This window comes from Castor canadensis, chromosome 10 (assembly GCF_047511655.1).
Source record: "Castor canadensis chromosome 10, mCasCan1.hap1v2, whole genome shotgun sequence".
NCBI lineage: Eukaryota > Metazoa > Chordata > Mammalia > Rodentia > Castoridae > Castor > Castor canadensis.
Genome location: NC_133395.1, coordinates 76196839 through 76223407, shown reverse-complemented (window position 1 = coordinate 76223407; position 26569 = coordinate 76196839). Strand labels below are relative to the sequence as shown.

Below are 26569 nucleotides of genomic sequence, written 5' to 3'. Positions count from 1 at the left end.
CTTTAGGCTGCCCCTCCTCAGTGCACATGTGGAGCCTTTACCTCTCTCCGGAGCTCACCTCTTCAGAGCCACAAGCACTACAGATTTTCATGGTTGGACCAGTTTTCCTTCCATCCACCTCATACTCCCCACCTCAAAGCAAAACATACCTCGGATTCTCTCCTATCTGCCTACCTTAGTACAAGTGCAATCTGAGCTTCTGTAACGTGAGATCCCAAACACAATGGAGCAAATAAGAAAGAGGGATCTTTTTTCTCTCATGTAATAGTCTATGGATAGCTACCCGGGTGGCTACATGTCCCTGTCCACAAGGGCCTTGGCTCCACCATCCCAAGGCTGCTGTCCTACCTTTGTGATTGACACTGATGCACATAGAGAGTATACTTCAGCCTGAGAGAGAGGAAAAGTGAGAAAATAAAGGCCAGAAATTTCCAGAAGATTCTGATCGACAAGTTGGACATTCAACTGCTTCATATCCTTTTGGCCCAAATAGTCATGTGGCCCCTAATAGCTGCAAGGGAGGCTGGAAATGGAGCCATTAGTGGGAAAGCCCTTGCAGTTAAAACTTGGAGAAGATTATTCATAAAAGAAGAAAGAGTGATGGGGTAAACACACAGGCTCAAGTACAGCTTTTGAAGCTATATTGACACCATAACTCAGAGTGGCCTTACTGAGAGGTCTCAGAGTCACCTCCACTCCACCTCTCCCTCTGCTTATATCTGGTAAGCCACAGATCCATTGGCTACTATTTGGAAGTGTGACAATTCTGTTTTCTCCTCTTCATTCCTATAGTGACCTAGTCCCTCCTATAGCCAAAACCTCTTCACTTGTCTCCTTACTCCCATCCTTACCTTAAAACCATCCTCCCTTCTGCTACCACTAGGGATACATTTGAAATGCAGCTCTAATTTCACCTCCCTGGTTAAACACACATATAACGTATTTCCCTCCAGCGGGAACAGTATTTGTCTCCAGCTAGAGAGTCCAGGGTAAGAAAGGAAATTACTTTTCACTGCATTCCCTTTTGTATTGCTGGAAATTTTTTTCCATGCAAAAAATAAACATCAAACACTATGATAGGAAGAAGCTTCAGTAGCTTTCCATCTTAGGATGAGTAGAATCAAGCATGCCCCAGGGCACACTGGGACTGCCTCTGCCTGGTCTAAGTGTGGCTCCTGCTACTCCCCAGTCCACAGCCCCCATGGAAGTTCTAGTGACTTCCACAGCTTCTTCCTGACCTGCCCATCCCTTCTCACCCCACAACCTCACCAGGCTTCCTGGAAAGCTCAAGTTCCTCCTCACCTCCGTCTCACCCTGCTTGCCTTCCTTCTAGAGGGGAGTTCCTGCTCCACAGCACCTCTCTGCTTTCCTACTTCCATGGCACATTAGGGTGGCACTCATCACCCTACTGTCACCATTTGAGTGTCCATCCTATTCTCCTTTCTGCCACCAGACCAAAGTCCTTCAAAGGAAGGGGCCATGTTTAATAGTGAAGGTTTGTCTCCTGAACACCTTGTGTAAAAGATTTTGTATTTGAAGAATTTAAGGGCCCATGGGGAAAATTATTTGGGAAGGCAGAACTTGCAAGACAAACTCCTAAAAATATTTTTTGCATTCACCAAATAATACGGCAGACTAAATGAACGTATGTGGCATTTTACACATTTGCATAAAGTCCTATTCGCATTCCTTACTTGAGAGAGACAAGTTGCTTGTCATTTTCACCAGATGTGAGTATCATTCATAAATGAAGGAGAGATAATGTATTTCCCCCCAATGCTCATAAGTACATAGTTAAGATCGACTCTAGCAACAAAAGACGGATTAACAGGAGAAGAACAAGCAAGTTCATCTACACACATCACGCAGGAGAAAAGTAACTCCAAGCAATGGCCTAGAGTCTGACTTATATAAGTCTTCAGCAAAGAACTATAAATTTTACAGGAGTAAGAAGATAAAGGAAAGCAGCCCAGGGGAAGTGGGGGAAGAAAAATACATGGGAAATGGACAATTTCATTCCTCCACTGCTCCATGAAGAATTTACATCCTCTTTTTAGGGCAGGGGGAGGAGGGCAGGAAAACCTTTTGCCTTATAAATGTCTGTCTTGCTTTAGGCAAACAGAGGAAAGGAAGAGAGCTCCCTTGCATTTTGATTGTCTTTAGTTCAATAAGCTTTCATATTTTGGAAAGAAATATTTTGATGTTTCTGCCATTGATTGAATGTCTGAACTATCAGGACCTTCTCACAGTAATGCTGCAAATTAAGTGTCATATCAGCCCTATTTTACAGGTGAGAATATTGAGGCTCAAAGAAACAATTGATTTGCCCAAGGCTAGAAGTTGAACAGCAGGGAGTTTTACAGGCTCCAAAGCCACAGCCACTTGTCCCATAAGCACTCTGCTAGGTCTCATGCCTGCTTGGAATTTTTGTTTTGTTTTGTTTCTGACTTGGCTCCTCCACTCAGAAGGTATGGTTACCAATATCGTGACTGAATGTGCTGGTCCTTCCTGACTCCCAGACACACAGCACAAGTGTCCTAAACCCATTCTTATTCTCAGCTCCCTCCTCCTAACAGGCTGAGCATTCAATGTTTAGGTCCAAGTTTACTTTTCTTTAGGTTAATCTTTGCAGAGACGATCCCATGCAAAAGCTTCCACTCTTGCTCTTGTTGCTGGAGTAAGTCCAAGCTGCCTGCCACTGAAAGGAGATGAGAATTGGTAGAAAGGAATCAGGTTTATTCAAGACCAGCCCTGGAGAAGATGGAGGGGCCATCTCCTCAAAGCTCATGGTGGGGGTCTCAAGGGTACAAAAGAGAGAGTGGAAAGGAAAGGGCCATGGAGGGAAAGGAGGAACAGGGCGGGAAGTGCTGAGTGGGGTCTTTGTCATCCAGGCCTGTGTCTCCTTTTTCCTTCTCTAGAGCATTGCAGTGGACCTTGACCTCCTAGGACTAGCTCCTGTCGTTCTTCTTAGACAGATACACTCACAGCAACTTCCGTGCTTTGTGTTAGTGGTAAAAACTAATGAGGGCATTATAAAAGCCATTAGAGTTCTGGGTTCTGTAAATCTAAAGAAAGATTATTTAGAATATAGAATGTAAGCCTTGCAAAAAGATTAGAGAGGGTGGCAGTGTGGCTCAAGTGGTAGAGGCCTGCCTAGTAAGCATGAGGCCCTAAATTCAAGCCCCAGGGCCACCAAAAAACAAACAAAAACTAAAACAAACAAGTAAAAACCACTGAAAAAGATTAGGGAGGGGTGGAAGGACAAAGGGAGGAGGAAGCGAAGGAGAGTGCCAAAGGACTGGCCTTGTCACACTCTGCTGTCCATTTTCTCTCTTGTATCCCAAACCTTGTTTTCTTCACTTTTCTGAAGATTATCCTCCTTTCTTTTAGACAGTTTCTAAACCAAACAGCTTCTTGAGGGTGTGAGGCATCTTAAAGGGTTTTATTTTTAGATAACAATTCACTTGGTCCCAGGAATTAGTCCCCCAGTATACAAAAACACATATCAACCCAATACACATATACAGGCACATTGAAGTATACTCCAGGCACATCAAGGTGAATTCAGTAGAGATCTGCTGGCATGACAAGGAATCTCCTTCCATTCCACTCACTGTTCTTGGTGGTAAAAGTGGGATAATTGGCATCTGACCAGATTTGCAAGGAGTTGTGGGTAGTCCTCAAAGTTCACCAGCATATCAAGTAAGGGTCTGTCAGAACACAGAAACCACACCAGTTATTTTACCAGTGAGAATTAAATACAGGCTATATCCCCTATCCAAAATGCTTGGGACGAGAAGTGTTTGGGATTTCAGATTTTTTTTGGATTTGGGACTATTTGCATCCTCTCTTGGGAATGGGACCCAAGTCTAAACATGAAATTCATTTATGCTTCTTATACACTTGTACACATAGCCAAAGGTAATTGATTACAATATTTTTAGTGTACCTACATTTTGACTGCAACCTGTCCCATGAGGTCAGGGGTGCAGTTTTTCCAGTTGTGGATATTCAAAAGGTATCAGATTTTGGAGCATTTCAGATTTTGAAATTTCAGATTAAGGAGGTTCAGCTTGTATGAAGATTTGTTAGTTGGCCAACTGAAAAGGCAAATTGTGAACTTAGCACTATCATTAATGAAGCAACTATAGGAGGCAGCTGGAGTCCTCAGGAAGAGGTCAGATTTACTAAAACTTGGGAGCTTGTAAGGTACTTCATGGGGTTGATCCTGAGACTTCTGACAAGGGGGACCTTGATCTTCTGGAGCTCATGTGTTTAAACTTGGAGATAGGACCTCTGGGGCTGAGATCCAGACCCAAAGGGAGGGAGCCAGGTGTCCAGGAAGCTGGGAGAGAGGATTTCCACATGAAGAAAACTGTAAGTGCAAAGGCCCTGAGGTGGGAATGGGGCTGGGGCAGTGGCCCTCACCCTTTAGACCAGAACCACCTGGAGGCCTTTTGAAAAATGCAGATAGCCAGGCCCTACTCCCAGAGTTTCTGACTCAGTAGGAAGGTGGTGGTCCCAGTAACTTACATTTTAGCAAGTTTCAAAGGGCTGCTGACCCTGTTGGCCTGGAGATCCTGTTTTGAGAACCACAAGTTTAAATGTTCAAGAAAAGCCAGAGGCAAGGGGCGCTGCAGCCGAGAGAACAGGGGAGAGACAGGTTGAGAGGTCACAGGGCCCAGATGGGCAGGACCAGTGAACTTAGTGATAACGTGGCATTGATCCCGAGAGAGGAAAGGGCTCTAAGTACGGCAGCATCTTACCATGTTCAAGACTTCTCTCTGGCTGTTGGGTTGAGAATGAAAGGTACAGGGGCAAGGACTGGAGCAACCAGGTCAGCTCCGAGCTCTTGCAGGGATCTGGATGAGAGATGGTGGTGGCGGTGAGGAGAGGAGGCGTGGACAAATGCCACCCATGTTGAGAGGCAGCTGATGTTGCTCACTGCAGTGATCTGAAAAGCAAACGGAAGATACGGATTTATATTTGCTTTGTGAGGAGTTTATATGCAGAGGAAGAGGAATGGAGGGCAGCTTGCAGGAGGACAGCATAGGAAGGTAAGATGTGCTTTTCTGTGGGTTTGTTTTGCTTGGGAAAGATTGGAAAGACCCAAGCTTTTGTGGAAGCTACGTGTGGAGTCATTGAGTGAAACCCCTAGTGCGACATGAATAGTAGACAGCTGAGAAGGTGCAGCAGGTGCAATGAGCCATCAATGATGCCCCGTCCTGATTCCCAGATCCTGTGAACATGTTACCTTCTCATGGTAGACAGATTTGCAGTTTCCATCAAGTTAAGGATCTTGAAATGGGAAGATTATCCTTTTGGGGGGACAGGGGAATCAGAGATAGAGAAGGAGATATGACAATGGAAGCAGAGGTTAAAGATGGGGGAAAAAAGGGGGACTGTAGACATTAGGAAAGGCAAAGGGACGGATTCTCCCATCAGTTCCCAACACACCTTGGTTTTCACCTAGTGAGGCCCATTTTGGACTCCTGACCTCCAGAACTGTGAAATAATAAGTCTGAATTACTTTGAGCTACTAATTTGTTCCAGTAGCCACATGCAGAGGTTATGCATATAAGACTGCGGAGAAATAGCCATGGAGGACTGTCACCTTGAACAAGACCTATCTTCCAGAGAGAATGGTTTTTATTTTTAAGTTTCAGAATGAGGCACTGGAGAGATTTGTGCCTGCTGACTTCAGTTTTCTCTACAAAGGCTTATGAAGGATGACATCATAATGGTGGGATTGTGTGCAGAAGCATTATCAGGGCAAAACAGGAAGAGCAGAGATACCCAGATTTGCCCTATAACAACCCATTATTGAGAGGACTAATCCGACTAATCCACTCCTACAGACCAGCTTTGGAGGTGCTGTCCCCAATGACATAGTCACCTCCCACTAAACTCTCCTCTTAGAGGTTCCATTGCCTTAACACGTCCACCCTGGGGACCAAGCTTCCAGCACACAAACCTTTGGGGGCCACACTCCCACCATCCCCCACCACAGCAGACCCTGCCAGCACTGTGCTCTGTAAAGCAGCCTTCCTGATGCCCGTGGCAAAGGTTGATGGTCTCCTCCACACCCCTAGGCCTCGCTTCTCAAAGGGTGGTCCCTGTATCAGCATTACCTGGAGGGTTGTCTAAAATGCAGACTCTCAGGTTCCACCCCAACAAATTCACCTGCTTTCTGGTGTGACTCTGGCTCAAGTTGGAGAAATACTGGCTTAGGGCAGAATGCTGTGGCAATAACAAGCATGATTGAGATTCAAGTTTGGGTTAATGTCACCTTTTTGTCACAGTGATAAAATACCTGAGAAAACAGCTTACCAGAAGAAGGATTTGTTTTGGGTCACTGTTTTCGGTCCGTGGTTGGCTTGCTCCATTTTTTTCTCTAATCTTTCAGGCATTCATGTGTTTTCATTGCCATAGTGAACGAGTTTGAGTCACTGTAGAAAGGCTGGCTCCATTGCTGTGGGCCAGTCATGAGGCAAAACACAGTGACAGGAGAGTGTGGCAGGGCAAAGTTGCTCACCTCACAGTGGCCAGGAAGCAGAGACAGCTAGAGAAAGAGGCTGGGGACAAAATATAAAATATCCTTCCAGGGCATGCCACCAATGACCCACTTCCTCCCACTGGCCCCATCCTCTAAATTTCCACCACCACCCTATAGTACCATCCTATGATCTTATGATGAATTCATCAAGGGATTAATCCAATAAGTCAGAGCCCCAGGATCCAGTCACTTCCCAAAACTCTACCAGCTGGTACCCAAGCCTTCAACACATGAGCCTTGTGGGGAAACGCTTCATTTCCAAACCCTAACAACTTGGTTCTGCTCCTCAGGTTCCTCTTCTAGAAAATGAGAATAGGAAGTTAGAACCAGGTCTACTGTACAGAGTTGTTGTGAAGTTCAATAATCCTCTCCACATGGAGTACTCAGTACAGCACCCAGCACACAGTGAGCACTCAGTACCATCGTACCATGAACAGTAAAGGCCTGATATCTATTAAGTGATCTGCAGAGGTCTGCACAGTACTAAGCACTGACTGTGAGTTTTCCCATTTAAACCTCACACTAGCTTAGAAGGGTAGGTGTAGTGTAAGCCCCATTTTATAGATGAGGAAACTGAGGCTTCAGGGAGTTAATCCCTGAAGGAAAATCAACTGATAACAGTGAGCAGGGCCCAAGTCCAAGTGTGTTGGACATGGAAGCCCATGTTCTTACACACTATACCTTGCTCAGTGCTGCACTTGAAAAAATACCACAGCTGACAGTGTCCTCAGTAATACATTTCACACTTGGTCATCATTTTTGTACCCTATTATTCTGGCCCTGTTCAAGATTGCAGTCCTGCCCTGAAAAGGAGTCACCATGGTTCATCATTTAGATTTGATTCGTGTTTGTTTTTCTCTAACTCAATTTTCTTCCTAACTTCACATTCTAAAGCTCTTCCATCACACTTTGCACTTGACCATCAGTGACCTCAGTGAGCCAGCCAGCCACCATGCTGAGTGCTTCAGGACAAGAATCCACTTAATCGTGGGCCTCTGCGCTATGAGGCCTTGTCACCTTTGTTTCCCAGTTGAAGGTCACTTCTCTAAGTGTCTGCTCTGTCTTAGTGACTATAAGTTAGCACAGTTGGCATGTTGTCAGGAAGCGAGGCTCCCAGAGGAGCTACCACTAAGGGTGCAATGATTGCGCAAATCCAGTGAGGGGACTGTTCTGTTCTGGATGCTTCCCAGGAGAAGACTGTCACCTATTCAGTGAGATCCACCCTGAAGTGGGAACACAAAGCCATAGGCCAGGAAAACCTACCAGCTGAAGGGGGCATGGACCTCCTATGTCACTGGTGCAGACTGGCCTGTTGCCCCGGAGGAGGCAGATGTCTATCTAGTTCCTCTGCAGACTGTGATGTCCTGGCCTGTTTCAAGTTGGTGCATACTTATGGAAACATGCTAAGGGATGGAATCCAAAGCTGAAGGCAACCCAGAGGAGTCTAGCCACAGTGTTGAATGGATACTTCTGTTAGTCAATATTAGTATTGATATTGGCCAATCTATTAGGATTAAGAGCTATTAGCTTATAGATTGGATACGAAATGTCCTCCAAAAAGGTTCTCATGCTCTTAGACTATTGTCATTTGTCTAAACACCTTGCTTCTTCCATGTCCGTGGCTAAAACTTAGTGGGTGGGAACAAGTCAGTGGAATCCATTTGATGTGTTTGGAAGTGAGGGGGAGGGGAGGGTATGAGTTGATGGGGAAATGCACACCCTTCGTGCTTAAAATTAGCTTCTGTAGATTTAAAACATTAATCCTTCATCCCATGTGAAACCCACAAATAATAGGCAGGTTTGGGCAAGCCTCAGAGCTATGTCTGAGGCCCATGGAGAACACAGGCTACCCAGCCATGCATGCATTGCACTGGACACCCTAGAAAAAGGCACAAGAAAGCTATTGCCATCAAAGTTTATTATCTAGTAGCAACTTGGTCTTCCTATCTATGTAGTAAATAGGGGAGCAAATAAAAAGAATGGGGCCATCCAAACTATGGGATAGAATACTGAGTTAGCAGCATCCTGTAGAGCTGGGCCCTGCAAACTGTGAAGCTGATTAAATGACTGGGTCACAGGAGTCATTTTCTAGACCTCAGCATGGTAAATTCTACACAGGGAAGACGTATCTGGAAATGAAACTTTTGCCTCTGTCAAAGCATTTTTCAGTCATTAGAAGCTCTTGCCAGGTGCTGGTGACTCATGCCTGTAATCCTAGCTACTTGGGAGGCAGAGATCAGGAAGATCATGTTTTAAGGCCAGCCCAGGTAAATAGTTCTCAAGACTCCATCTCGAAAATACCCAAAACAAAAAAAAACCTGGTGAAGTGACTCAAGTGGTAGAGCGCCTGCCTAGCAAGTGCGAGGCCCTGAGCTCTAAAAGATATGGTATCTGGATAGTTTATGTGACATATTTATTTGAGATAAAATTGAAGGGTCAGCTTTCGGTGCCACTATGCACAGAAAAACATACTGAAAGTTGTAAATGCTCAAGTGCTACAACCACATAGGGTCATTATCTGTCCATTCCAGACCCAAGGCCTCAGAACGGCCCCCGGGAGTGCATATGTACGATTATATAAAATGCTTTTAGAAGGGAAGAAATGAGCTCCGTGTAAAGCCATCCCCATAAAGCCACTTCCTATTTATGGGCAGTGGTGTTATTAGTTCTCATTTGGGTATCATTCTTTTTTTTTTTTTAAGTAGTATTTTCTTTGAACAAAACTTGTAACCACGTTCTTAAATCCACCTCCTTTATCACCTAAGTCATTCTTATCATCTTCTCCTCTCAGACTAAGAAAGTAACTTATAAGCATTCCAATTATATTCCCACATGGGACCAGTCATCATCCATTTGTCAAAGTCCTCATCGTTTTCCTTAAAGAACATAAAATGGCACAAAGTATTTATGACTATCAAGGAACTTAACAGGTTTTTGTACCTGTTCTTCCTTCTATTTCTTTGTTCTCCTTCCTCCAAAATGTGAGATGCAACTAGACACAGTAGCTCTCACCTGTAATTCTAGCTACTTGGCAGGTAGAGATCAGGAGGATCATGGTTTGAGGCCAGCCCAGGCAAAAAGTTAGTGAGACCTTAATCTCAGCTAATAAAAAGCTGGGTATGATGGCACACACCTGTCATCCCAGCTAAGTGGAAAGCATGGGTAGGAAGATTGGAATCTGAGGCTGGCCCCAGACAAAAATACGAGACCATATCCAAAAAACAACTAAAGCCAAAAAGGACTGGAGGTGTGGCTCCAGTAGTAAAGCAAGCTCAAGGCCCTGAGTTTACGTATATAGTATTATTGTAGAGCGGAATCAAGCTGTGGAGCACCTAAGCCGAGTCAGGTACTAGCTTAGACAAGCTACTGCTCTCAGCCTGCATTTCTTCTTCTATAAGGAAAATCAAGTGATAGTTGCTTCATCCCGCTTCACAATTTGCTGTGAATGTTAAACAAAGTAATATTGGATCCTAAAAAACTTTTTAAATCTTTTTCAGTGCTAAAGATGGAACCCCGTGTCTCATGCATACTAGGCAAGCTGTCTACCATTGAGGTATTCTCCCAGTCCCTTAAAGAACTTTTTAAACTATAAAGCACATACAATTGCTAAGAAATGATATTACTGCAAATTTCTCATGTCACTTGGGAATGAGTGATTCTGCAAAAAAGCACATTGCCCTGTAATCGAAGCTTACCTCTTTAGAGTCTGTTTTGGGGAAAAATCATAATACAGAATGAAGCCCCCCTGCTTCTTTTACAGAAAACAGTGGACACGTGAAATCCCTCTGGGTGACCCCCCTGATTATTTTAATAGTCACACAATGCTAGGACAGAGGAGGGCTGAATATGCAAGCTGCCCAACCTTCTCCTTTGACAGATGGTGAGACTCAGAGAGACTGAGTGACTTGTACAAGTCCCCAAGGCTAGGGTTTATCCCGCCTCTCCCAGAAGCCTTGCCAGGGGCAGTTCCTCCTTCCTGGCCTTTGTGTTCCACTTTGGTCTCCCCTCCTCTCATCTGACCACTTACCTTCCTGGACCTTCACATCTTCCTCCTAACCTTTCTGACCTCCCATTGTCTGGAAATGCAGCCCTTCAGGATTCAGTACACAGCAAGCTACTTATTTATTTGTGGTGCCAGGGATGGAAGCCAGGGCCTCATGCATGCTAGGCAAGGGTTCTACCACTAAGCCACACCCCCAGCCAGTAAGTTATTGAACATTTCCATATGTGACAGAAGTAAGGGGTAGGATTTTAGTGCAGCACTTCCAACATCTACTGAGGAATCTTGAGGTGTCTATAAACATCCAATTTGGGGGCTGGATTCCCAATGTTTGACCTACAGATGAGTAAAATGGGCAAACACTTTAAGATGCCACCTTGTTAAGAGATCTTTGTCTTTGTTACAAAGCATTCAGAACTCCTAGGGACTAGCAAATGCTCTGCCTTAGTACACAGCCATGTCTTGCATCTCCTTTGTGAAGTGTTTACAGGCCAGCAGGGAGAAGCGCGTGTCTGTCGGCTTGCCCCAGCTTCACTGGGAGAATCTCATTAACTAGACTCTTCCAAAGCCTCCCGCTTTGAAGATCTCAACACTGTTATAAAATGCACCATCGCGTATGAACATGCAAAGTGGAAATTCATCACTCATCATAGAAGTGTCACAGGGCTTGTCAAAACTCAGCAGTCTGAATTTTCTATTTTTCATACAAATTGACAACATCTAACATCCAGAAAGGCCCTCCTTGAGCACTGTGGACCAGAGGAGAATTCATCTGTGAGCTATGGGTCCCTACATGTTCATTAATTAATCTATTAATTCAGTGAAGATTTATGCAGTGCCTAGTATAGTTGTCCCCAGCTAGACAGACGCCTTCAATCTCCCCCTCTCCTTAAAGGGCACCATCATTTCCCATTTCTCCAAGCAACAGTCTGAGTCTTTCTGGACTCCTGTCCTGCCCTCGTTTCCTCATCTAATCCACATGCAAGTCAGGTCACTTTTGCCTCCCCAGTGCACCCACGTCAGTCCATCCTCCCCACATCACTATTAAATCTCAATGCCTGGACCCCAAACACATCCCCTGCACAGATCTCCTTGTCTCTTACAGTCTGTTTTCCACACATCTAGCAGAGGGCTTTAAAAGCTTAATTAGTTCTTGTTACTGCCTATTTGAGACTCTCCAGGCTTCCTGTTGTTACTAGAGTGTAACCATACCTCTTTCCAGGGACCTGTGTGATCTGTCTCCACCTACCTCTGGAACTTGACCAACCTCCATCTTTTCTTCCAGGGATCTGTGAAAAGATCAACCTGTTGAACCCCCATTTATCATCATTGGCCAAATAGCATTGATCCTATACTTTTTCATCATTCTTGTCCTCATACCCACCGCTAGCCTAATTGATCCTGGAACTGTGCCCATCTCAAGGCTTTTGACCTGGAATTCCCTCCTCCATCTCTACGTTCTTCCTCTTTCTTGTCATTTGAGTCTGTTGGAATGGCACCTTCATTGGAGTGGCCTTCGTCCTCTACCCTAGCTAAAGCAGCCTTCCCCTTTCCCCAGTCTTTCCCTAACAGTTCCTCTATTTGACTTTCTTCACTGATAGAATCTAAAGGATTTTTGCTAAAATTGTACCATCTAATGTTTTTACTCATTTGTTTATTTGCTCTTATCACTTGTGTTTGTCACTGTGTCTAGACCTATGCTTGGCACACAGCTCCCTAAGTTCAGTGACTTTAATTTTTGGTTCTGGGTATTAAACCCAGGCCCTCACAATACTAAGTATAAGCTCTACACCCAGCTCAATAACTGTCTGACCACAAAATACAGAAGTGTATAGGCTCTGACCTTACCCACTGGTGAGGGACACAGGCAGATAAAGGGTTATGTTATAACTCAAAAGGGTGGGTGTTTTAAGGAAGATATACAAAAGCATTGTCTCACCTCTGAGACATCCCAGTGCTTGTGATCATGGAGGCTCCCTGGGCCTCTGACTCTTCTCTGTAGGGCTGGTAGGTACTTGACCTTGGGTCAACTAGTTATCCTTTCTGAGCCCTCACTGGCTCTTTGCAAATGGAGATTAGGCTACTTACAGGACTCCTAGTGGGGTTGCTGAGGCAAGGGCTTGCGTCCAGAAGTGCTCTACAGATGTCTGGCTCTCTTTGTCACAGAGCCAGTTCCCATCCTGTCACCAGGCCCTGGAGATGCTTCATGCATCTGCAAAGATGACACGTCACTCAGTGACTCTGGCTCATTCACTGTCCACTTTTGGCTTGTGAACATTTCATCCTTCATTTTCAGCCACTCTTTTTCTCTCTCAACATTTTCATCAAAAAGAGGAATTTAAAGAGAGTAGGGCGGTACAGGGCAGTGTGTCCAGCCAGGCAGTTGTCATTTCTTGAGAACCACCATGAGCACCTCAGGGATGTTACTGTGATCTAACAAGTTTGGACAAAGGACATTGGTCACCAGAGGGCATTTGCAGGCGCCATACCTCCCCCTGGTGGTCACAGATCTATTTCAGGTGCATTGCTTCACTGACTAAAGATGCTCCTCACAGTCTTCAATCCTATGTAAATTCCTCTCCTGGGAATTTATCCTCATGGAAAAGGATAATGACGCGTGGGTGCGCATGCTCCTTGCATTATCTAGAATAGAGACTCTTGGGTGCCCAACAAAAAGGGGAGGTAACTTCCATTGCATCTGCAGGGGAATATAATGTTAAAAATTTAACTAAGAAGACATGGGCAATTCCTGACAAACATTAAGAATGCACACCACTGCAGTGCTGTGAAGGGGTTATGCAACTGGAAATTCCACTTTCTTTGTGTAGTGATATTGTGGGTCTTTCTTTTTAATGGAGATATGCTCCTAGTCCTTACGGGTCATTTTTAAATGAAATATTTTCCTGAACAGTTATGTCTTTTCGCTTACTCCCCATCTTCTAAGGAAACAGCTCAATCTTTCTGAATGTGACATTGCCTCCATCAATATGTAACTATAGTGACTATTAATGGTGATGTATATATTATATACACTGTGTGTGTCTGTGTAAGTATACCACCGAGTGCAACGTGTATGTGTTACATACATTTAGTGTCATTCCATTACATCCCGATGATTTGTTTTATAACTGTTACAGCTAAACCTTGCTATAACATGAAAGGCAGTGTAATATTATACCCGTGCCTTTATCACGAGCTGCACAGTCAGATAGCACTTTTCAGTTTAAGCCTGGTACTGTGCTCACCTATCTTTGCTGCCTTTGGAGAAACCACTTGGGACAGTTGGTTAAAACAAATTGATCTTACAGACTATTCTCCTACTCACTCCATTTATGAACTGTGACTGGGACTGAGTTTATAAATGGTTACAATAGCAATTTTACTCTGCTGTTGTCCCAAGGATCACACTTCATCTTAGTGATCCTTAGGACTCAGCTTAGTGACTTATGTTCATAAGTGGAGAGATTGGTCTCTTTCTGTGATGCATGTCTGAGGATCTTCCAAATGCAGATTTAATAATATTTCAAGTATGCTTGTATCTTATATAGACCATTGTGTGTGCATTGCTCATTGTCAATGAGCATCAATTATTTAAAACTGTATAATGGTTCCTAATTTCTTTTTGTTTTTCAAACTTATGCTTAGGAGTTAGAAGCAATTAAAATCATATTATCCAATCCTAATCCTATAGCCAATCATAATCCCATTATTTAATCATGTATATTTTGGTCAATCATAATCCTGTTGTTTAAAAAAAAGTGTATTTGCAGCTTCCTAGGTTCTAGGGATTTATTATGGTTGTGGCAGCCTCTCACTATAATGTCCCAAGTATTTTTACAGGGATAAAAATAAAGGAGTAATGAAAGTAAGGCTGCAGATGTCTGATGCTATTAAATTAGTCTCTGAATCTCTGTCTGCAAAATGCCCAAGGAGACACATTTTTGAAGGTTTCCCAGGGGCAAGAGGATATTTATTTCTTTAGGGACTCCACCATTGGCACACTTTCCCTCGGTGCCCCAGCTGCTCTTATTAATCCAGTATCTTCTGCAGGCCTGGGGCTTCTACACAGGTTGTTGAAAGAATGGAAGTGTTGCCTCTCTCATTATATGTCATAGTGAGTGGGAATTTGGGGCTTGGAACTCTATATGCAGGAAGTGATAATTTTGCCACTATATAGATTAGCAAAACTGAGGCTGTGCAGTTCATGATTTATTTAAGGCAATGTGCTGTTCAGGAACAGTGTTAGGATGAAACGCCATCATCTCTGAGTTCCCAAATAAAGCGTCAGCTCTATGACTCCTCCTGCCACTAACGTGAATAAAACTGCGAGCCAGGAGAAAAGTCTCACCACCAGATACCATACCTTCCAACATCCAGGATCCTCCTTAATCATGACAGCAATTTGTAAATCTTTTTACTCATAAAATGTGCAAAGAAATCATAGGGGTTTTACTAAATACATGTTACAGGTGGTCTCTTGGCAGCGAATCCAGTAGCTTAATACACACAGCTTCCCAATGGAGAACTAGAGATGCATTTTATGACAAATAGAATTCTACAGTCACACTATTTCTATATCATGCCTTTTGTTTTGGTTGAACAATACATTACAGATATCATTCCATGACACTACAAAAAGATTTTCCTTACTTTGTACTGCTTACCTGTATCCCTTTGTATATAGGAGCTATTCTGTATATATATTGGATTTCTTGGCACGTATTTAACTTGGCCCTGCACTTTTTCCCTAAGGCAACTTGTGCTATAGTAGCCATCTTTAACCACACTTTTTTGTGCAGTTGCGAAATTTGTTATGTTAGAAGGTAGGTGTCATTTAATACTTTTCACCAATGTAACTCATTTAGTTTTACTTATTTCCTTTCCTTTCCATTTGTTTCATTCAACTTTCATAATCAGTATAGTTAATCTATTACCTTGACTTTTCTGGAGTTAAAGATAATGATAGTAGCATATGATAAATAATTTTTATATGAAAAAATAATACTTTCCAAAGACAAAATAAATGGATAGCATTTTATTCTTTTCATTTGAGTTGCATGTCCTTAACACATCTCTAGTTTAGGAAAGGTAAGAATTATTCTTCAGTTCTATGTGTGTGTCGGGGGGGGGTATATGTGTGAAATGGTGTGTTAGGTTTTCACTTTTTAAAATATTTTATTTTATTATTTATTTATTAGTTTTTATTGTGCTGGGTGGGGGTACATTGTAGCATCTACAAAGGTTCATACAATGTATCAAATATATGAAGGTTTTTACTTTTTTTGGCAACACCATTATTATATAGAGTTTAAAAATCAGAATATGAATTTTCCTTCTATAAAAACATCTAAATATAGTCCTCTGAGATACTTCCACTGTCCTGTTTTTTTTTCTTTCCCTGTTTTTGGTGAAAATTCTGTTAAGATATAATTCTCATACAATACAATCACTCATTCGAAGTGTAAAATTCAATGGCTTTCAGTACATTTGCAAGTTATGGAAATATTACTGCAATCTATTTTTGAACATTTTCATCACCCCCCAAAGAAGCCCCTGTTCTTTAGCTATCATCCCATTCCTGTGATCTAATTTGTGACAGATGTCTTCACTTCCCAAGCATCTGTATCAATCCCTGTATCAATCTATATCAATCCCATTTGTGTCAACAATCCACTGAGTACCAGTCTCCCCATGCCCTTCCTGATCCTTAGACTGTCTCATCTCCTTCACCTGTATTTATAACAAAGTATTCTCAAGTGGTTCAGGAAAAAAGAAGTCTTTTTGAAAATACTAATTTCCTTGTACTATACTTTCAAATGTTTTATGTGTTTGTATCTTTATTTTTATTTACTTATTTCTTTTATTTTTTGTGTGGTGCTGGGGATCAAACCCAGGGCCTTATGATGTCAGGTAAGCACTCTACCACTGAGATACACCCTCAGCTTATGGTTTTTATTTCTGTTAAAAAATTATCTTAGAAAACACAGCCAGGCATAGTGGTACATACCTGCAATCCCAGCACTGGGGAGGCTGAGGCAGGAGGATCTCTAGTCCAAGGCCAGGGAAAGGCTACATAGTGAGACCCTGTATCAAAAAACAAAAACCTCAACAGTAATTGTAATTATCGTTTAGAACAAAAAACCAACAAAAGACTTTTGGAGGGGAGCATTTTTTTGCCATCATTCTTTAGGATTGTTCGCACTAGACTGTAACTAGTCAGTTTGGGTTTTGCTTTCCAGTTCTCTGTACACACTGCACCTCTTCTTGTCTACATGTGGAGTGTGAGCTTCCACACCCAGCCCCCTGTAGACCCCAGGTGCATTGGCAGACCAGAACCTGCATTAAATGATAGGACAGCGGACACTGGGCCATCGGAAGCCCTTGGGCCACTGGGGATAGCATTAGGAGGCTGGATGGCTTCTCATACACCATTCACAAAGGTTTTGCACCTGTACAACACCCAGCCAACCCACTACTTATGTCACCAAAGGGAATTTTTTTTTTAACATCCTTCAGGCACATTAAATTCTGTTAGAAGTGAATGTGACAAAGAAGTCCTCAAATTAACTCCATCTTTAGGGTAGGACTTCTGGCTAGGGGGTTTCAGATGCTTTCTAATGACCTTGGATGTATACTCCAGGTCATAGCCAACCACCCTGAGATGCATGTCACAGTTAACCTGACATACACCTGCTTGCTTTGTTTTAAAGTAAAGGACAGTGTCTACCCAGTTTGTAACCCACGCTCAATCTTTGTGGAATCTAAGTGCTATGTGTGTGTACCTTAGCATCAGTGTGTGTGTGTGTGTGTGTGTGTGTGTGTGTGCGTGGGGTGTGTGTGTGTGTGTGTGTGTGTGCGTGGGGGGTGTGTGTGTGTGCGTGTGTGTGCATGTGCGTGTGTGTGCGTGTGTGCATGTGTGGGGTGTGTGTGTGTGTGTGTGTGCGTGTGTGGTGTGTGTGCATGTGTGGTGTGTGTGCATGCGTGTGTGTGTGCGTGTGTGTGGTGTGTGTGTGTGTGGTGTGTGTGGTGTGTGTGTGCATGTGTGTGCGTGTGCGTGTGTGCGTGTGCGTGTGTGCGTGTGTGTGTGCGTGTGTGTGGTGTGTGGTGTGTGCGTGTGTGTGTGCGTGTGTGGTGTGTGTGGTGTGTGGTGTGTGTGTGTGCGTGTGTGCGTGTGTGTGGTGTGTGCGTGTGTGTGGTGTGTGCATGTGTGTGGTGTGTGCGTGTGTGGTGTGTGTGTGGTGTGCGTGTGTGTGTGGTGTGTGCGTGTGTGTGCGCGTGTGTGGTGTGTGTGCGTGTGTGTGCGTGTGTGGGGTGTGTGGTGTGTGTGTGTGTGGTGTGTGGTGTGTGCGCGTGTGTGTGTGTGTGCGTGTGTGTGTGCGTGTGTGGTGTGTGGTGTGTGCATGTGTGTGTGTGCGTGTGTGGTGTGTGTGTGGTGTGTGTGCGTGCGTGTGTGGTGTGCGTGTGTGTGGTGTGTGCGTGTGTGGTGTGCGTGCGTGTGTGTGTGTGCGTGTGTGGTGTGGTGTGTGTGAGTGTGCATGTGTGTGTGTGTGTGCGTGCGTGTGTGCGTGTGTGTGTGTGTGGTGTGTGTGTGGTGTGTGTGCGTGTGTGGTGTGTGTGCGTGTGTGGTGTGCGTGTGTGCGTGTGTGCGTGTGTGGTGTGTGTGGTGTGTGTGTGCGTGCGTGTGTGCGTGCGTGTGTGTGTGGTGTGTGTGTGTGTGTGTGGTGTGTGTGTGGTGTGTGCGTGTGTGTGGTGTGTGCGTGTGTGGTGTGTGTGTGGTGTGTGCGTGTGTGTGTGTGGTGTGTGTGTGGTGTGTGCATGTGTGTGTGCGTGTGTGTGTGTGTTCAACTCTATTTGGCCTACACACAGTCGATCATCCGCGTATGTTTCTTCTCAGAAGCAGGCTTGCAGTGCAGTAGAGACCTTTAGGAGCGTGCTAGCACCTTGCACACGGAGACACCAACACTGCAGCCTGCAGGAGGAGCTGAGCACATGGTGGCTGCTGTCCTGGCCTTGTGCCCCACTGTCTGCTTGCACACTCGATGCAAACCACGACTCTGTGATGGGGGAGGTGCCTTTGCAACGGGGGAACCAGGGGACTCTTGTGCTTCGTGAATGAACAGATCCCCAGAGAGAATGGTGTTAGTAAGACTTCCCATTTGTCGTTTCAGCCACAAGAGAAAGGTTTGAGGTGTGGGTCACCACCCTGGTCCCCTGACACATGCAGCTCTCAAAGCCTAGTGAACATTGTGGTCACCTATGATCCTTGTTAGAATAGAAATCTAGGTCCTGGGCTCTTGGCCCAGGGACCCTATTTCCCCAGGATGCACCTGGGGGATCACAAGGTTGACACCACCCACAATGTTTGATGCTGTGGTCCATGCACCATCTCAGAAGCTGCTCTAGGGGTAGGTGTGTGGGCTTTGCAGCCAGCAAGCCCAAGGTGGCTTTCCCAGCTCTTCTGCATCCTGGGCATGTCTCAGAAGCTCCTGGGCTCTGCTGTCCTCTCAGCATCCAGGGTCCCTTATCCATTCACTGCCTCACCCTTGGCGGTCTTGCATGGGTTGAGCCCTTGCAGCGCCTCCTTCCCCGTGTGCTAAGGAGCTCTGTGCTCTCTGCCAGCCTTCAACACGGCCAAGTGTGAGAAGCTGCAGAAGGAGAAGGAGGAGCTGGAGCGGCGCTTCGAGGAGGAGCTGAGGAGGCTGGGCTGGCAGCAGCAGGCTGAGCTGCAGGAGCTGCAGGAGCGGCTGCAGCTGCAGTTCGAAGTGGAGACGGCGCGTCTGCAGGAGGAGCATCAAGGCCAGCTGCTGCGCATCAGGTGCCAGCACCAGGAGCAGGTCAGTCCCCAGGGGCTGGGCAACACAGGTGGCAGGGGGCGGGGACAGCACCACGTGTGTGGGAAGGCCTGTTCCATAGGTGAGCTCATGGCCAAGTCTCTGACCCCGTCTCTCCCCTCCTCCCAGCTGTTCTGGCCTCCCTCTTTCTTCCTCCAACTTTTGCACTTGCTGTGCCCTCTACCTGGAATGCTCTCCCTCCAGTCATTTCATGGCTCCCTCTCCCCCTCTCCTTCCAGGCTTTTCTCCAAAGTCATCTTCTCAGAGAGGTCTTTCCTTATCTCAGATCACATATCCTCCACACTCCATGTGCACACTCCCTATCCCCTTCCCTGCTTTAGTGTTTCTTCAACACTAATGACTAACATGTTATAAATTTTACTTTTGTCTCTTATTTGTCATCTGTGTACTCTGAGAGGGCAGAGATGATAACAGGCAAACTCGTATGTAGCCTTAGTTGTACATCAGCACTGCTTTGACCTTTGATGTACACTAATGCATCGATTCCTCACAATCACCCTACTATGTAAGTGCCATTCTTATCCCCATTTTACAGGTGAGAAAGCCAAGTCCCTGGGGTTAAATAAACTGCCAGAATTCACAGAGCCGCTCGTGGAAAATCCAGGGTGAGATTCAGCCTGGCTGCACAGACCATGGTGCCAAGCACTAACTTAGAATTCTGCCAGGTATCCCTCCAGGTCTCCTTACCTGTAAAAAAGTAGGCATAAAACGTCTTTGCTAACTGAAATAATGAATGTCTGTACTTGACCTTAGAGCAGCGATCTGACTGGATGGGGAAATTCATCCGCAAATTAGCGAGGGGTGCCAGGGAGATAGGAAGCAGATATGCCCGCCCCATGGCCAGCAGCCTGTGCTATTACTGAGACCAGTGCTGATGAAAGATAGGCGGTGTGTTTCCTCAAAAACTCCATGTTTTCCTCTTCTTTCCAAGTTCCTGAGCTCAGATGCCTTGACAACAGCTTTCTGGTTGGTGTGTTGCTTCATGTGGCCTGTTTATGTCTGCCCAAGGTGAATCAACGCGTGTGAGGAGTGCTCTATGCGCGGATAGTGCTCCACGGCCTAGAAGCTGCCCTCCGAGTGACTTCCAAACAGACATCACAGAGGGCAGAGGTACCTAGCACCTCCCTTCCGCAGAGGCTTGCGACCGGAGGGGAGTGATAGTACCATCACTATGATGAAGAGCCTCCTCTTTCATTGCCCTCTATTCTACACAGCAAGCGTCTTGGGTTAGCCATTCTCCTTCTTTAGAAGCTGTTGCAAAACAGGTGCACCACCCTGCTGGAGGTGGCTTAGACATAGAGTCCAAGATCCAGAAGAGGTCACAGCTAAAGTTACCTGCTGGTGGTAGAGTAGAAAGGAAAGCCCCAGCATCCAGCCTGCTTCTCAGGCTCTGAGTGTGACTCCCAGAAGTAGACATCGTCACCTGTTACCATCTCTAGTCTCACTTGTCACATGTCCCTTTATATAAATACACAGCTCAACCCTGGGGCAAATATCAACTTGTCCTGTGCTTCTGAATCCCTGGACTGTTCGTTTCCAGTGTTACACCGAGAATGTGTTTATAGCCATGGTGGCTAAAGACTTTTGGTTGGAAGATCTGGGTGGATTGAGAAGATGCCAAGAGTCCAAGACAAAATCTCACGCAGTAAGGATGCATTGCTGGGGCCTCTGCTGGGCGGCACAAGTCCAGAACCAGAATACCTCACCAAGACCCCCCTGTGAGGGGAAGTGCATTCTCATCTCTTTGGGACATTACAGCCTTTTTAAGATTTGGGAGGAATTGAAAAGAAAGAAGCCCTTGACTTCTGTACTTGAAAATGAGTTACACTTGCTACCTTTGTACACTTAAGCATTCAAGCTGGACATGGTGGTGCAAAACCTGTGATCCCAGCACATGGTAGGCCAAGGCAAGAAGATTGCAAGTTCAAGGCCATCCTGGCTACATAGTGAGACCCTGTCTCAATAAACGAAACCTATAAACAAACAGTACTCAGTCTTGTGAGGGTTCTGTTCTTCTTGATTCTTAATGATAGTTAGAACTATTCATTTATTTATTCATTCCCCTATGCACAGAATATTTATGGAATGCCCACTGTATGCAGGGCACTGTGACAGGTTCCTGAGAGATACCAAGATTTCCAAAATGTGGCCTTGCTTATTTCATAGAGGAGACTCAGGCACAAAGACCTGAGGAGCAATAGTAGGGAGGTAAGAGATACAGATGCTCTGGTAGGAACTGAGAGCTGACCTACAGGTGAGAGGATGAGGGAAGGTGATAGATTGTGGAAACAGCACTGATACTTAATGGTGGACAAATCTCCCTGATAGAAGAGTCAGTTGTTTGGGAGTGGGGGTGGGAGGGGACCTGTGATTCCAATCTTTGGGTGATGAAGTCTCCTGCTGTGGATATTGGACTGTACTTCAGTGCAAGATTCCAATTTCCAGATTGAATAAACGCTCATTAGTTTGGTCAGAGAGGAGACTCAAGTAGACATCTGAAGTGGAGGTCCAGATCGCATGTGGCTTCTGTAATCCAGGCTGCACTCTCCACCCTTAAGTCTTCTTTACCATGGGTGTCACTCTGGGCCATGCCAACCCCATGAGTCACAGTCTCTGTCCTTCCAGAGTCTTAAAAAGTCAGGTGAATCTGGCCTCTCCTCACCACCAGAGGCACCCTAGCCAGCAGTATGGGATTGGCGGGGAGAGGGATTCTTTAGTTGTGATGATTCACTGAGGTCTCAGATGTCACCCTTTACTCAAATTGGGACTCCATCACCCAGGCAGGCTGACCTCTGACTCCACTGCAGGATCTCTAGGACAAGACCAGCTGAGTCTCCTTCTTGCTTAGCTATCCACTACCTCCCTGTCCAGGCTCTCTGGTCTGGGACACATGAGAACCAATTGGGGGTCTGGCAGAACAGAAGGTGCTCACTGATTAGATGGGAATTACAGGGCAGGGCCTGGCACAAGCTGTTTTCAGAAGCTCCACAGATTTCTGCCCATCACCCATGTGTGCCCAGGAGGTACAGAAGGTGGCTCCCCAGGCCAGCTTTCACTAGTGAGGGCCCTGGCCAGCTGGTGAGGAGAGTGACCTTGCATCTTGGCTTTCTTAAGTCAACTTAAAGATATGACAGGACTCTGCTTTTTAAAGTATGATGATATCAAAATCAGCTCTCATTCTGTAGCAACCTACACAATAACAGAAACCACACTGCCACAGAGATTTGCTCTTTCTCAAAGCCCACAAAACAAGTTTTCACCATAAATACATGTCTTTCCCCTTTTGTTCACAGTACAGCTCCTTCCCAGCCCATCCTCCAGCCCTTCTTTCTGGGGCTGCCTTTGGCTATTCCCCCAAAGAAAGGCAGCCCCAGGGCCTGGTATTCAAAGATCAGGCTATGACTTTTACTCACAAAAAGGGTCCTTCCAAGACCCTCTGGCAGCTTGTCTTATCTCATGACTTGACTCCCTCAGTCACTTGCCTTGGGGACCACTTGTTCCTTAGATACATTGTGGAGTCTGCTCCATAAAGTCCAAGCAGATATTCCTTGTGATCCTTTGGAGTTTACATTTTGCCTTGTATTCAGGGCATCCTCCTACCCTTTCTTAAAGAAATCATCCTTTTAGACTATCTGGCAGGAACAGCATCCCCATGGTGAGTCTGACCCTGCAGGGACAACATTGTCCCTGATCTTGCATTTGTGCTCTTAGCCTGCCTACCCAGCTGGCTCCCAGCTGCTATGCAGCAGAAACCACACTCTCTCTAACCAAATAAAACGAGATCCCAGGGGCCTCACTGATCCTGTGCCTGAGCTCCCTGCACAGGGAGAAGGCAGACCAGGGAAGATGGAGCCTCTGTCAACACCCACCCACATGGTGGACTGCAGATGGGTTCAGTGGCACACCCAGAATGGAATGAGTTCAGCTGGGGAACCCTGGCATGACTGGCCACCTGTCCTGGATACTATAGCAGGTAGGAGGTGAGGGAGGCTTTCCTGGTTATCAGGAAAGTGATTAGGAGGGTGCTGACAATAGGAAGCACAACTGCCTCACACAATGTGGACATGTGTCTGGGATAGGGGCAAGCGGAATTTAATCTGCTTTGGGCTTAATGAGAAAAGCTGAGACAATGTACAGCACATGTTTCTTCACTGGGAATTCTCTAGTGAATTGCCAACCCCCAGATCACTGCATCTTGCAAATGGCCAAATGAAGTAACGACCATAGCTCCATTGTTGCTGGTCTGAGAGGGTGGTTTTCCACCTCTTGGCTCAGTTGGATAGCAAGGAGTCTTGGGAATGGAATCATGTCATGGGGAATAGCAGTTCTATTTGATGGGCAAATTGACAGACTGCCACAGCAGAGCCCAGATCTCTGTCTTTTCAGGAAGGCGGAGGGGCTGAACACAGAATTTTAACAGAAAGAGAAGGCTGCTTCAGCCAGCATAAGCTTATCATAGGCTAATAGTGGAAGAGAGCCTTTTGTCTCTAATTTTGTGATCTACAAATCATCTTGTGTTTCTGTGGAGTCAAATTGTCTAACTCTGTGTGAATGCCTTCAGAAGGCATCATGGTCTTTGCAGGCTGGGAATTCTTCCAAGCTCCTTCATGACTGTGGGCCCGTGCTCTAGAAAGGAGCCAGGGGTTAATATTACTAAAAGAGAGGGGATGGCCCATGGGAGACTGCTTCTCTTCTTCATTGAGGGAACATTCTTTACAAACCATCAAGATATATGAAACCTACATTACTGAAGAGCAGGGAATATTGTGTTCAACTTTTGCTCCTGGGCTCCTAACCTTTTGGTTATTTCTCCAATTCCCTATGGACTTTTGGAGTTAGGAGGTCAGTATTTCATTCATAAAAGCACCTCCTAGATCCTGAAATGCTCCTGCCCCTCCATCATCTTTCTTAGGTTGGATGTGGTACTCACCATCACTAAGTCAAAGACCTGCCTTCCAACAAATCAGAAAGGGACATATTTTAGCCATAAATGTAATATGGAATTACTAACTGGGGCATATTCACCTCAAGGGACACATGGGCTCTTCTAGAACTCAGTCTTCTTATGTATCTTTTCGGAAACTTCCCATGGTAATTTGTACAAGAGCCCAATAAATTAGGACCAATAAAGTTCTCATTTTACTGAGCTTTGTAACACACATGTGAGTACTTGTGTCCACAGAATGTGCTATGGGTTTAACTGCAATTTGTAATGGAGCAGAAAGAAAAGATATTTCCTTTTCCTTTTTTAAAAACCAGTGATTTGCTGGGTGCTGGTGGCTCACGCCTGTAATCGTAGCTACTCAGGAGGCAGAGATCAGGAGGATCACAGTTCGAAGCCAGCCTGGGCAAATAGTTCGCAAGACCCTATCTAGAAAAAAACCCTGCACAAAAATAAGGCTGGTAGAGTGGCTCAAGGTGAAAGCCCTGAGTTCAAGCCCCAGAACCACAAAAAAAAAAAAAAAAAAACCCAGTGATTTATTTTTCCATTAGACTGAAAGGCTTTGGACAAGATTCCATTAAAACCTCATATAAATAGGGACAGGACAGTTAAATACTATTATTATATTCAGCCTTTCTGCTGAGACGGATGCATAGCTCTGAGCCTCTAGTAAAATATAGTTTCATCTAGAAGGTTCAGTACAGAGACGGGCGTCATTGGCCCACCAAGTCCACGTTCACATTGAGCTATAGCTTTCCTAGTATTGTGGTAGACTCCACTGTTGGCTTTATCCAGTGATTTTCCTGATTTACACTATGAAAAATCTCATTTACTTTAAGAGAGAGAAGTCAGGTGTATTTTCCCATGAAATTGGATGATCCAGGATGGGAATCTACCCATTGTCAAATAAAAATGTCCCATGCATCAGTAAGCAGGCATCAATCAGTAAGCAGGGAGAGCCCTGCCTGTTCAATCACAGAAGTTTTGTGAATCATCCTAAGAGATGTGGTACTCTCAGAGATGGCTGAATTTTGCAACATTTTGTTAACTGGCCCACCAGTGAACTTCAGGGCCTGAACACAAGTCTGACACTGTTTTTTAAATGTCAGGTTTTGACACATTTGTAGGTCATGAAATAAATGTAGTGATTCGAAACAAGCATTCTGTAAGACAAAGTAAAACAAAATAAAAATTTCAAAACCAGAATATTACAAGTAATAGGGTAAGTGTGTTTTGTGAAAGTTTGGTTTCAGGTGTGGAGGTGCACATGTGAACATGCATGTGTGCTTGTGTGTGTGTGAGTGTGAGTGTGTGCTCGTGCACACGTTTGCTGAAATGGAATTTTTACAGTGGGTCCCTGACCAAGAGTTTGGATAAACACTGCATCAAGTACTATGTCCCGAGGAGGTTAACTACCATAGGGACAGTTTGTTCTGTGCCGTTATTCTGGTAAGTCATAATCTGAAGTCAAACAAGACAATCACACAAAAACAAAAAGCCAGAAAACATGGTGGGCAGGAGGATGGTTGTGGAGAGGAATCAGAACGTATGAAAATAGGGCTGGGGGTATAGCTCAGTGGGCAAGCGCTTGCCTGGCATGCATAAAAGGCCCTGGGTTTCATCCACAATACCACAAAAATAAATTAAAAATAAAAATCTTGGACTGGCTGCACCCCTTGTGATTAAACTTCTGCAAGTGCACCTTCAGCCAGGGACTTGGCAGCCTTTACAGCAGCAGCTCTGAGTCACCTGTGGGGGACAGAGGCCCAAGTTGTAATCTGAGGCAAGCTCACATTTGTTTAGGACCCTGGCGCCCATGCAAATCTGCTGGCCTTGCCTGGTATTGGTGCGGGGATCCTAAAGTGTCCCTTGCTACTCTTGCTTAGGGATGTTTTAGGAGAGCTTCACCTTTGGGCCCAGACAGACCTGGGTCCAACTGCTAGCTCTGCCATTTATTAGCCCTTGCAGAACATTTTTAAGCTCTCTAAGGTTGGTTTTCTCATTTGTAAAATGGGCATAAACTATCTACTTTGTAGGGTTGCTCTGTAGGTTAAGTGGAGTAGACCATAACAGGTAGCTTAGCAAACATTAATTCCCTCTGTTGATCTGTGTGCCGTGTGCCACCTGACACTAGAAGACAGAAAGAAGAGACCTGGTAGAGAGGACCCTTTTCTTTTCCTTCTCCATCAACATCTCATAGAGTGACTATTGCAAGGGAG

The 26569-nt window shown here is 45.1% G+C and overlaps 1 protein-coding gene across 5 annotated transcripts in view; it reads left to right on the top strand.

Annotated features, from left to right (window-relative positions):
- Mtus2 (microtubule associated scaffold protein 2) overlaps positions 1-26569 on the top strand; it is a 573095-nt gene that overhangs the window by 530136 nt on the left and 16390 nt on the right. For 4 of the 5 annotated variants that reach the window (XM_074043623.1, XM_074043621.1, XM_074043622.1 and 1 more), the window contains one exon: positions 19176-19390. In XM_074043623.1, the coding sequence (XP_073899724.1) occupies positions 19176-19390 (215 nt within the window). Of the gene's footprint in view, positions 1-19175; positions 19391-20416; positions 21689-26569 lie in introns of those variants that run through there. The other variant, XM_074043624.1, reaches the window with a different exon arrangement.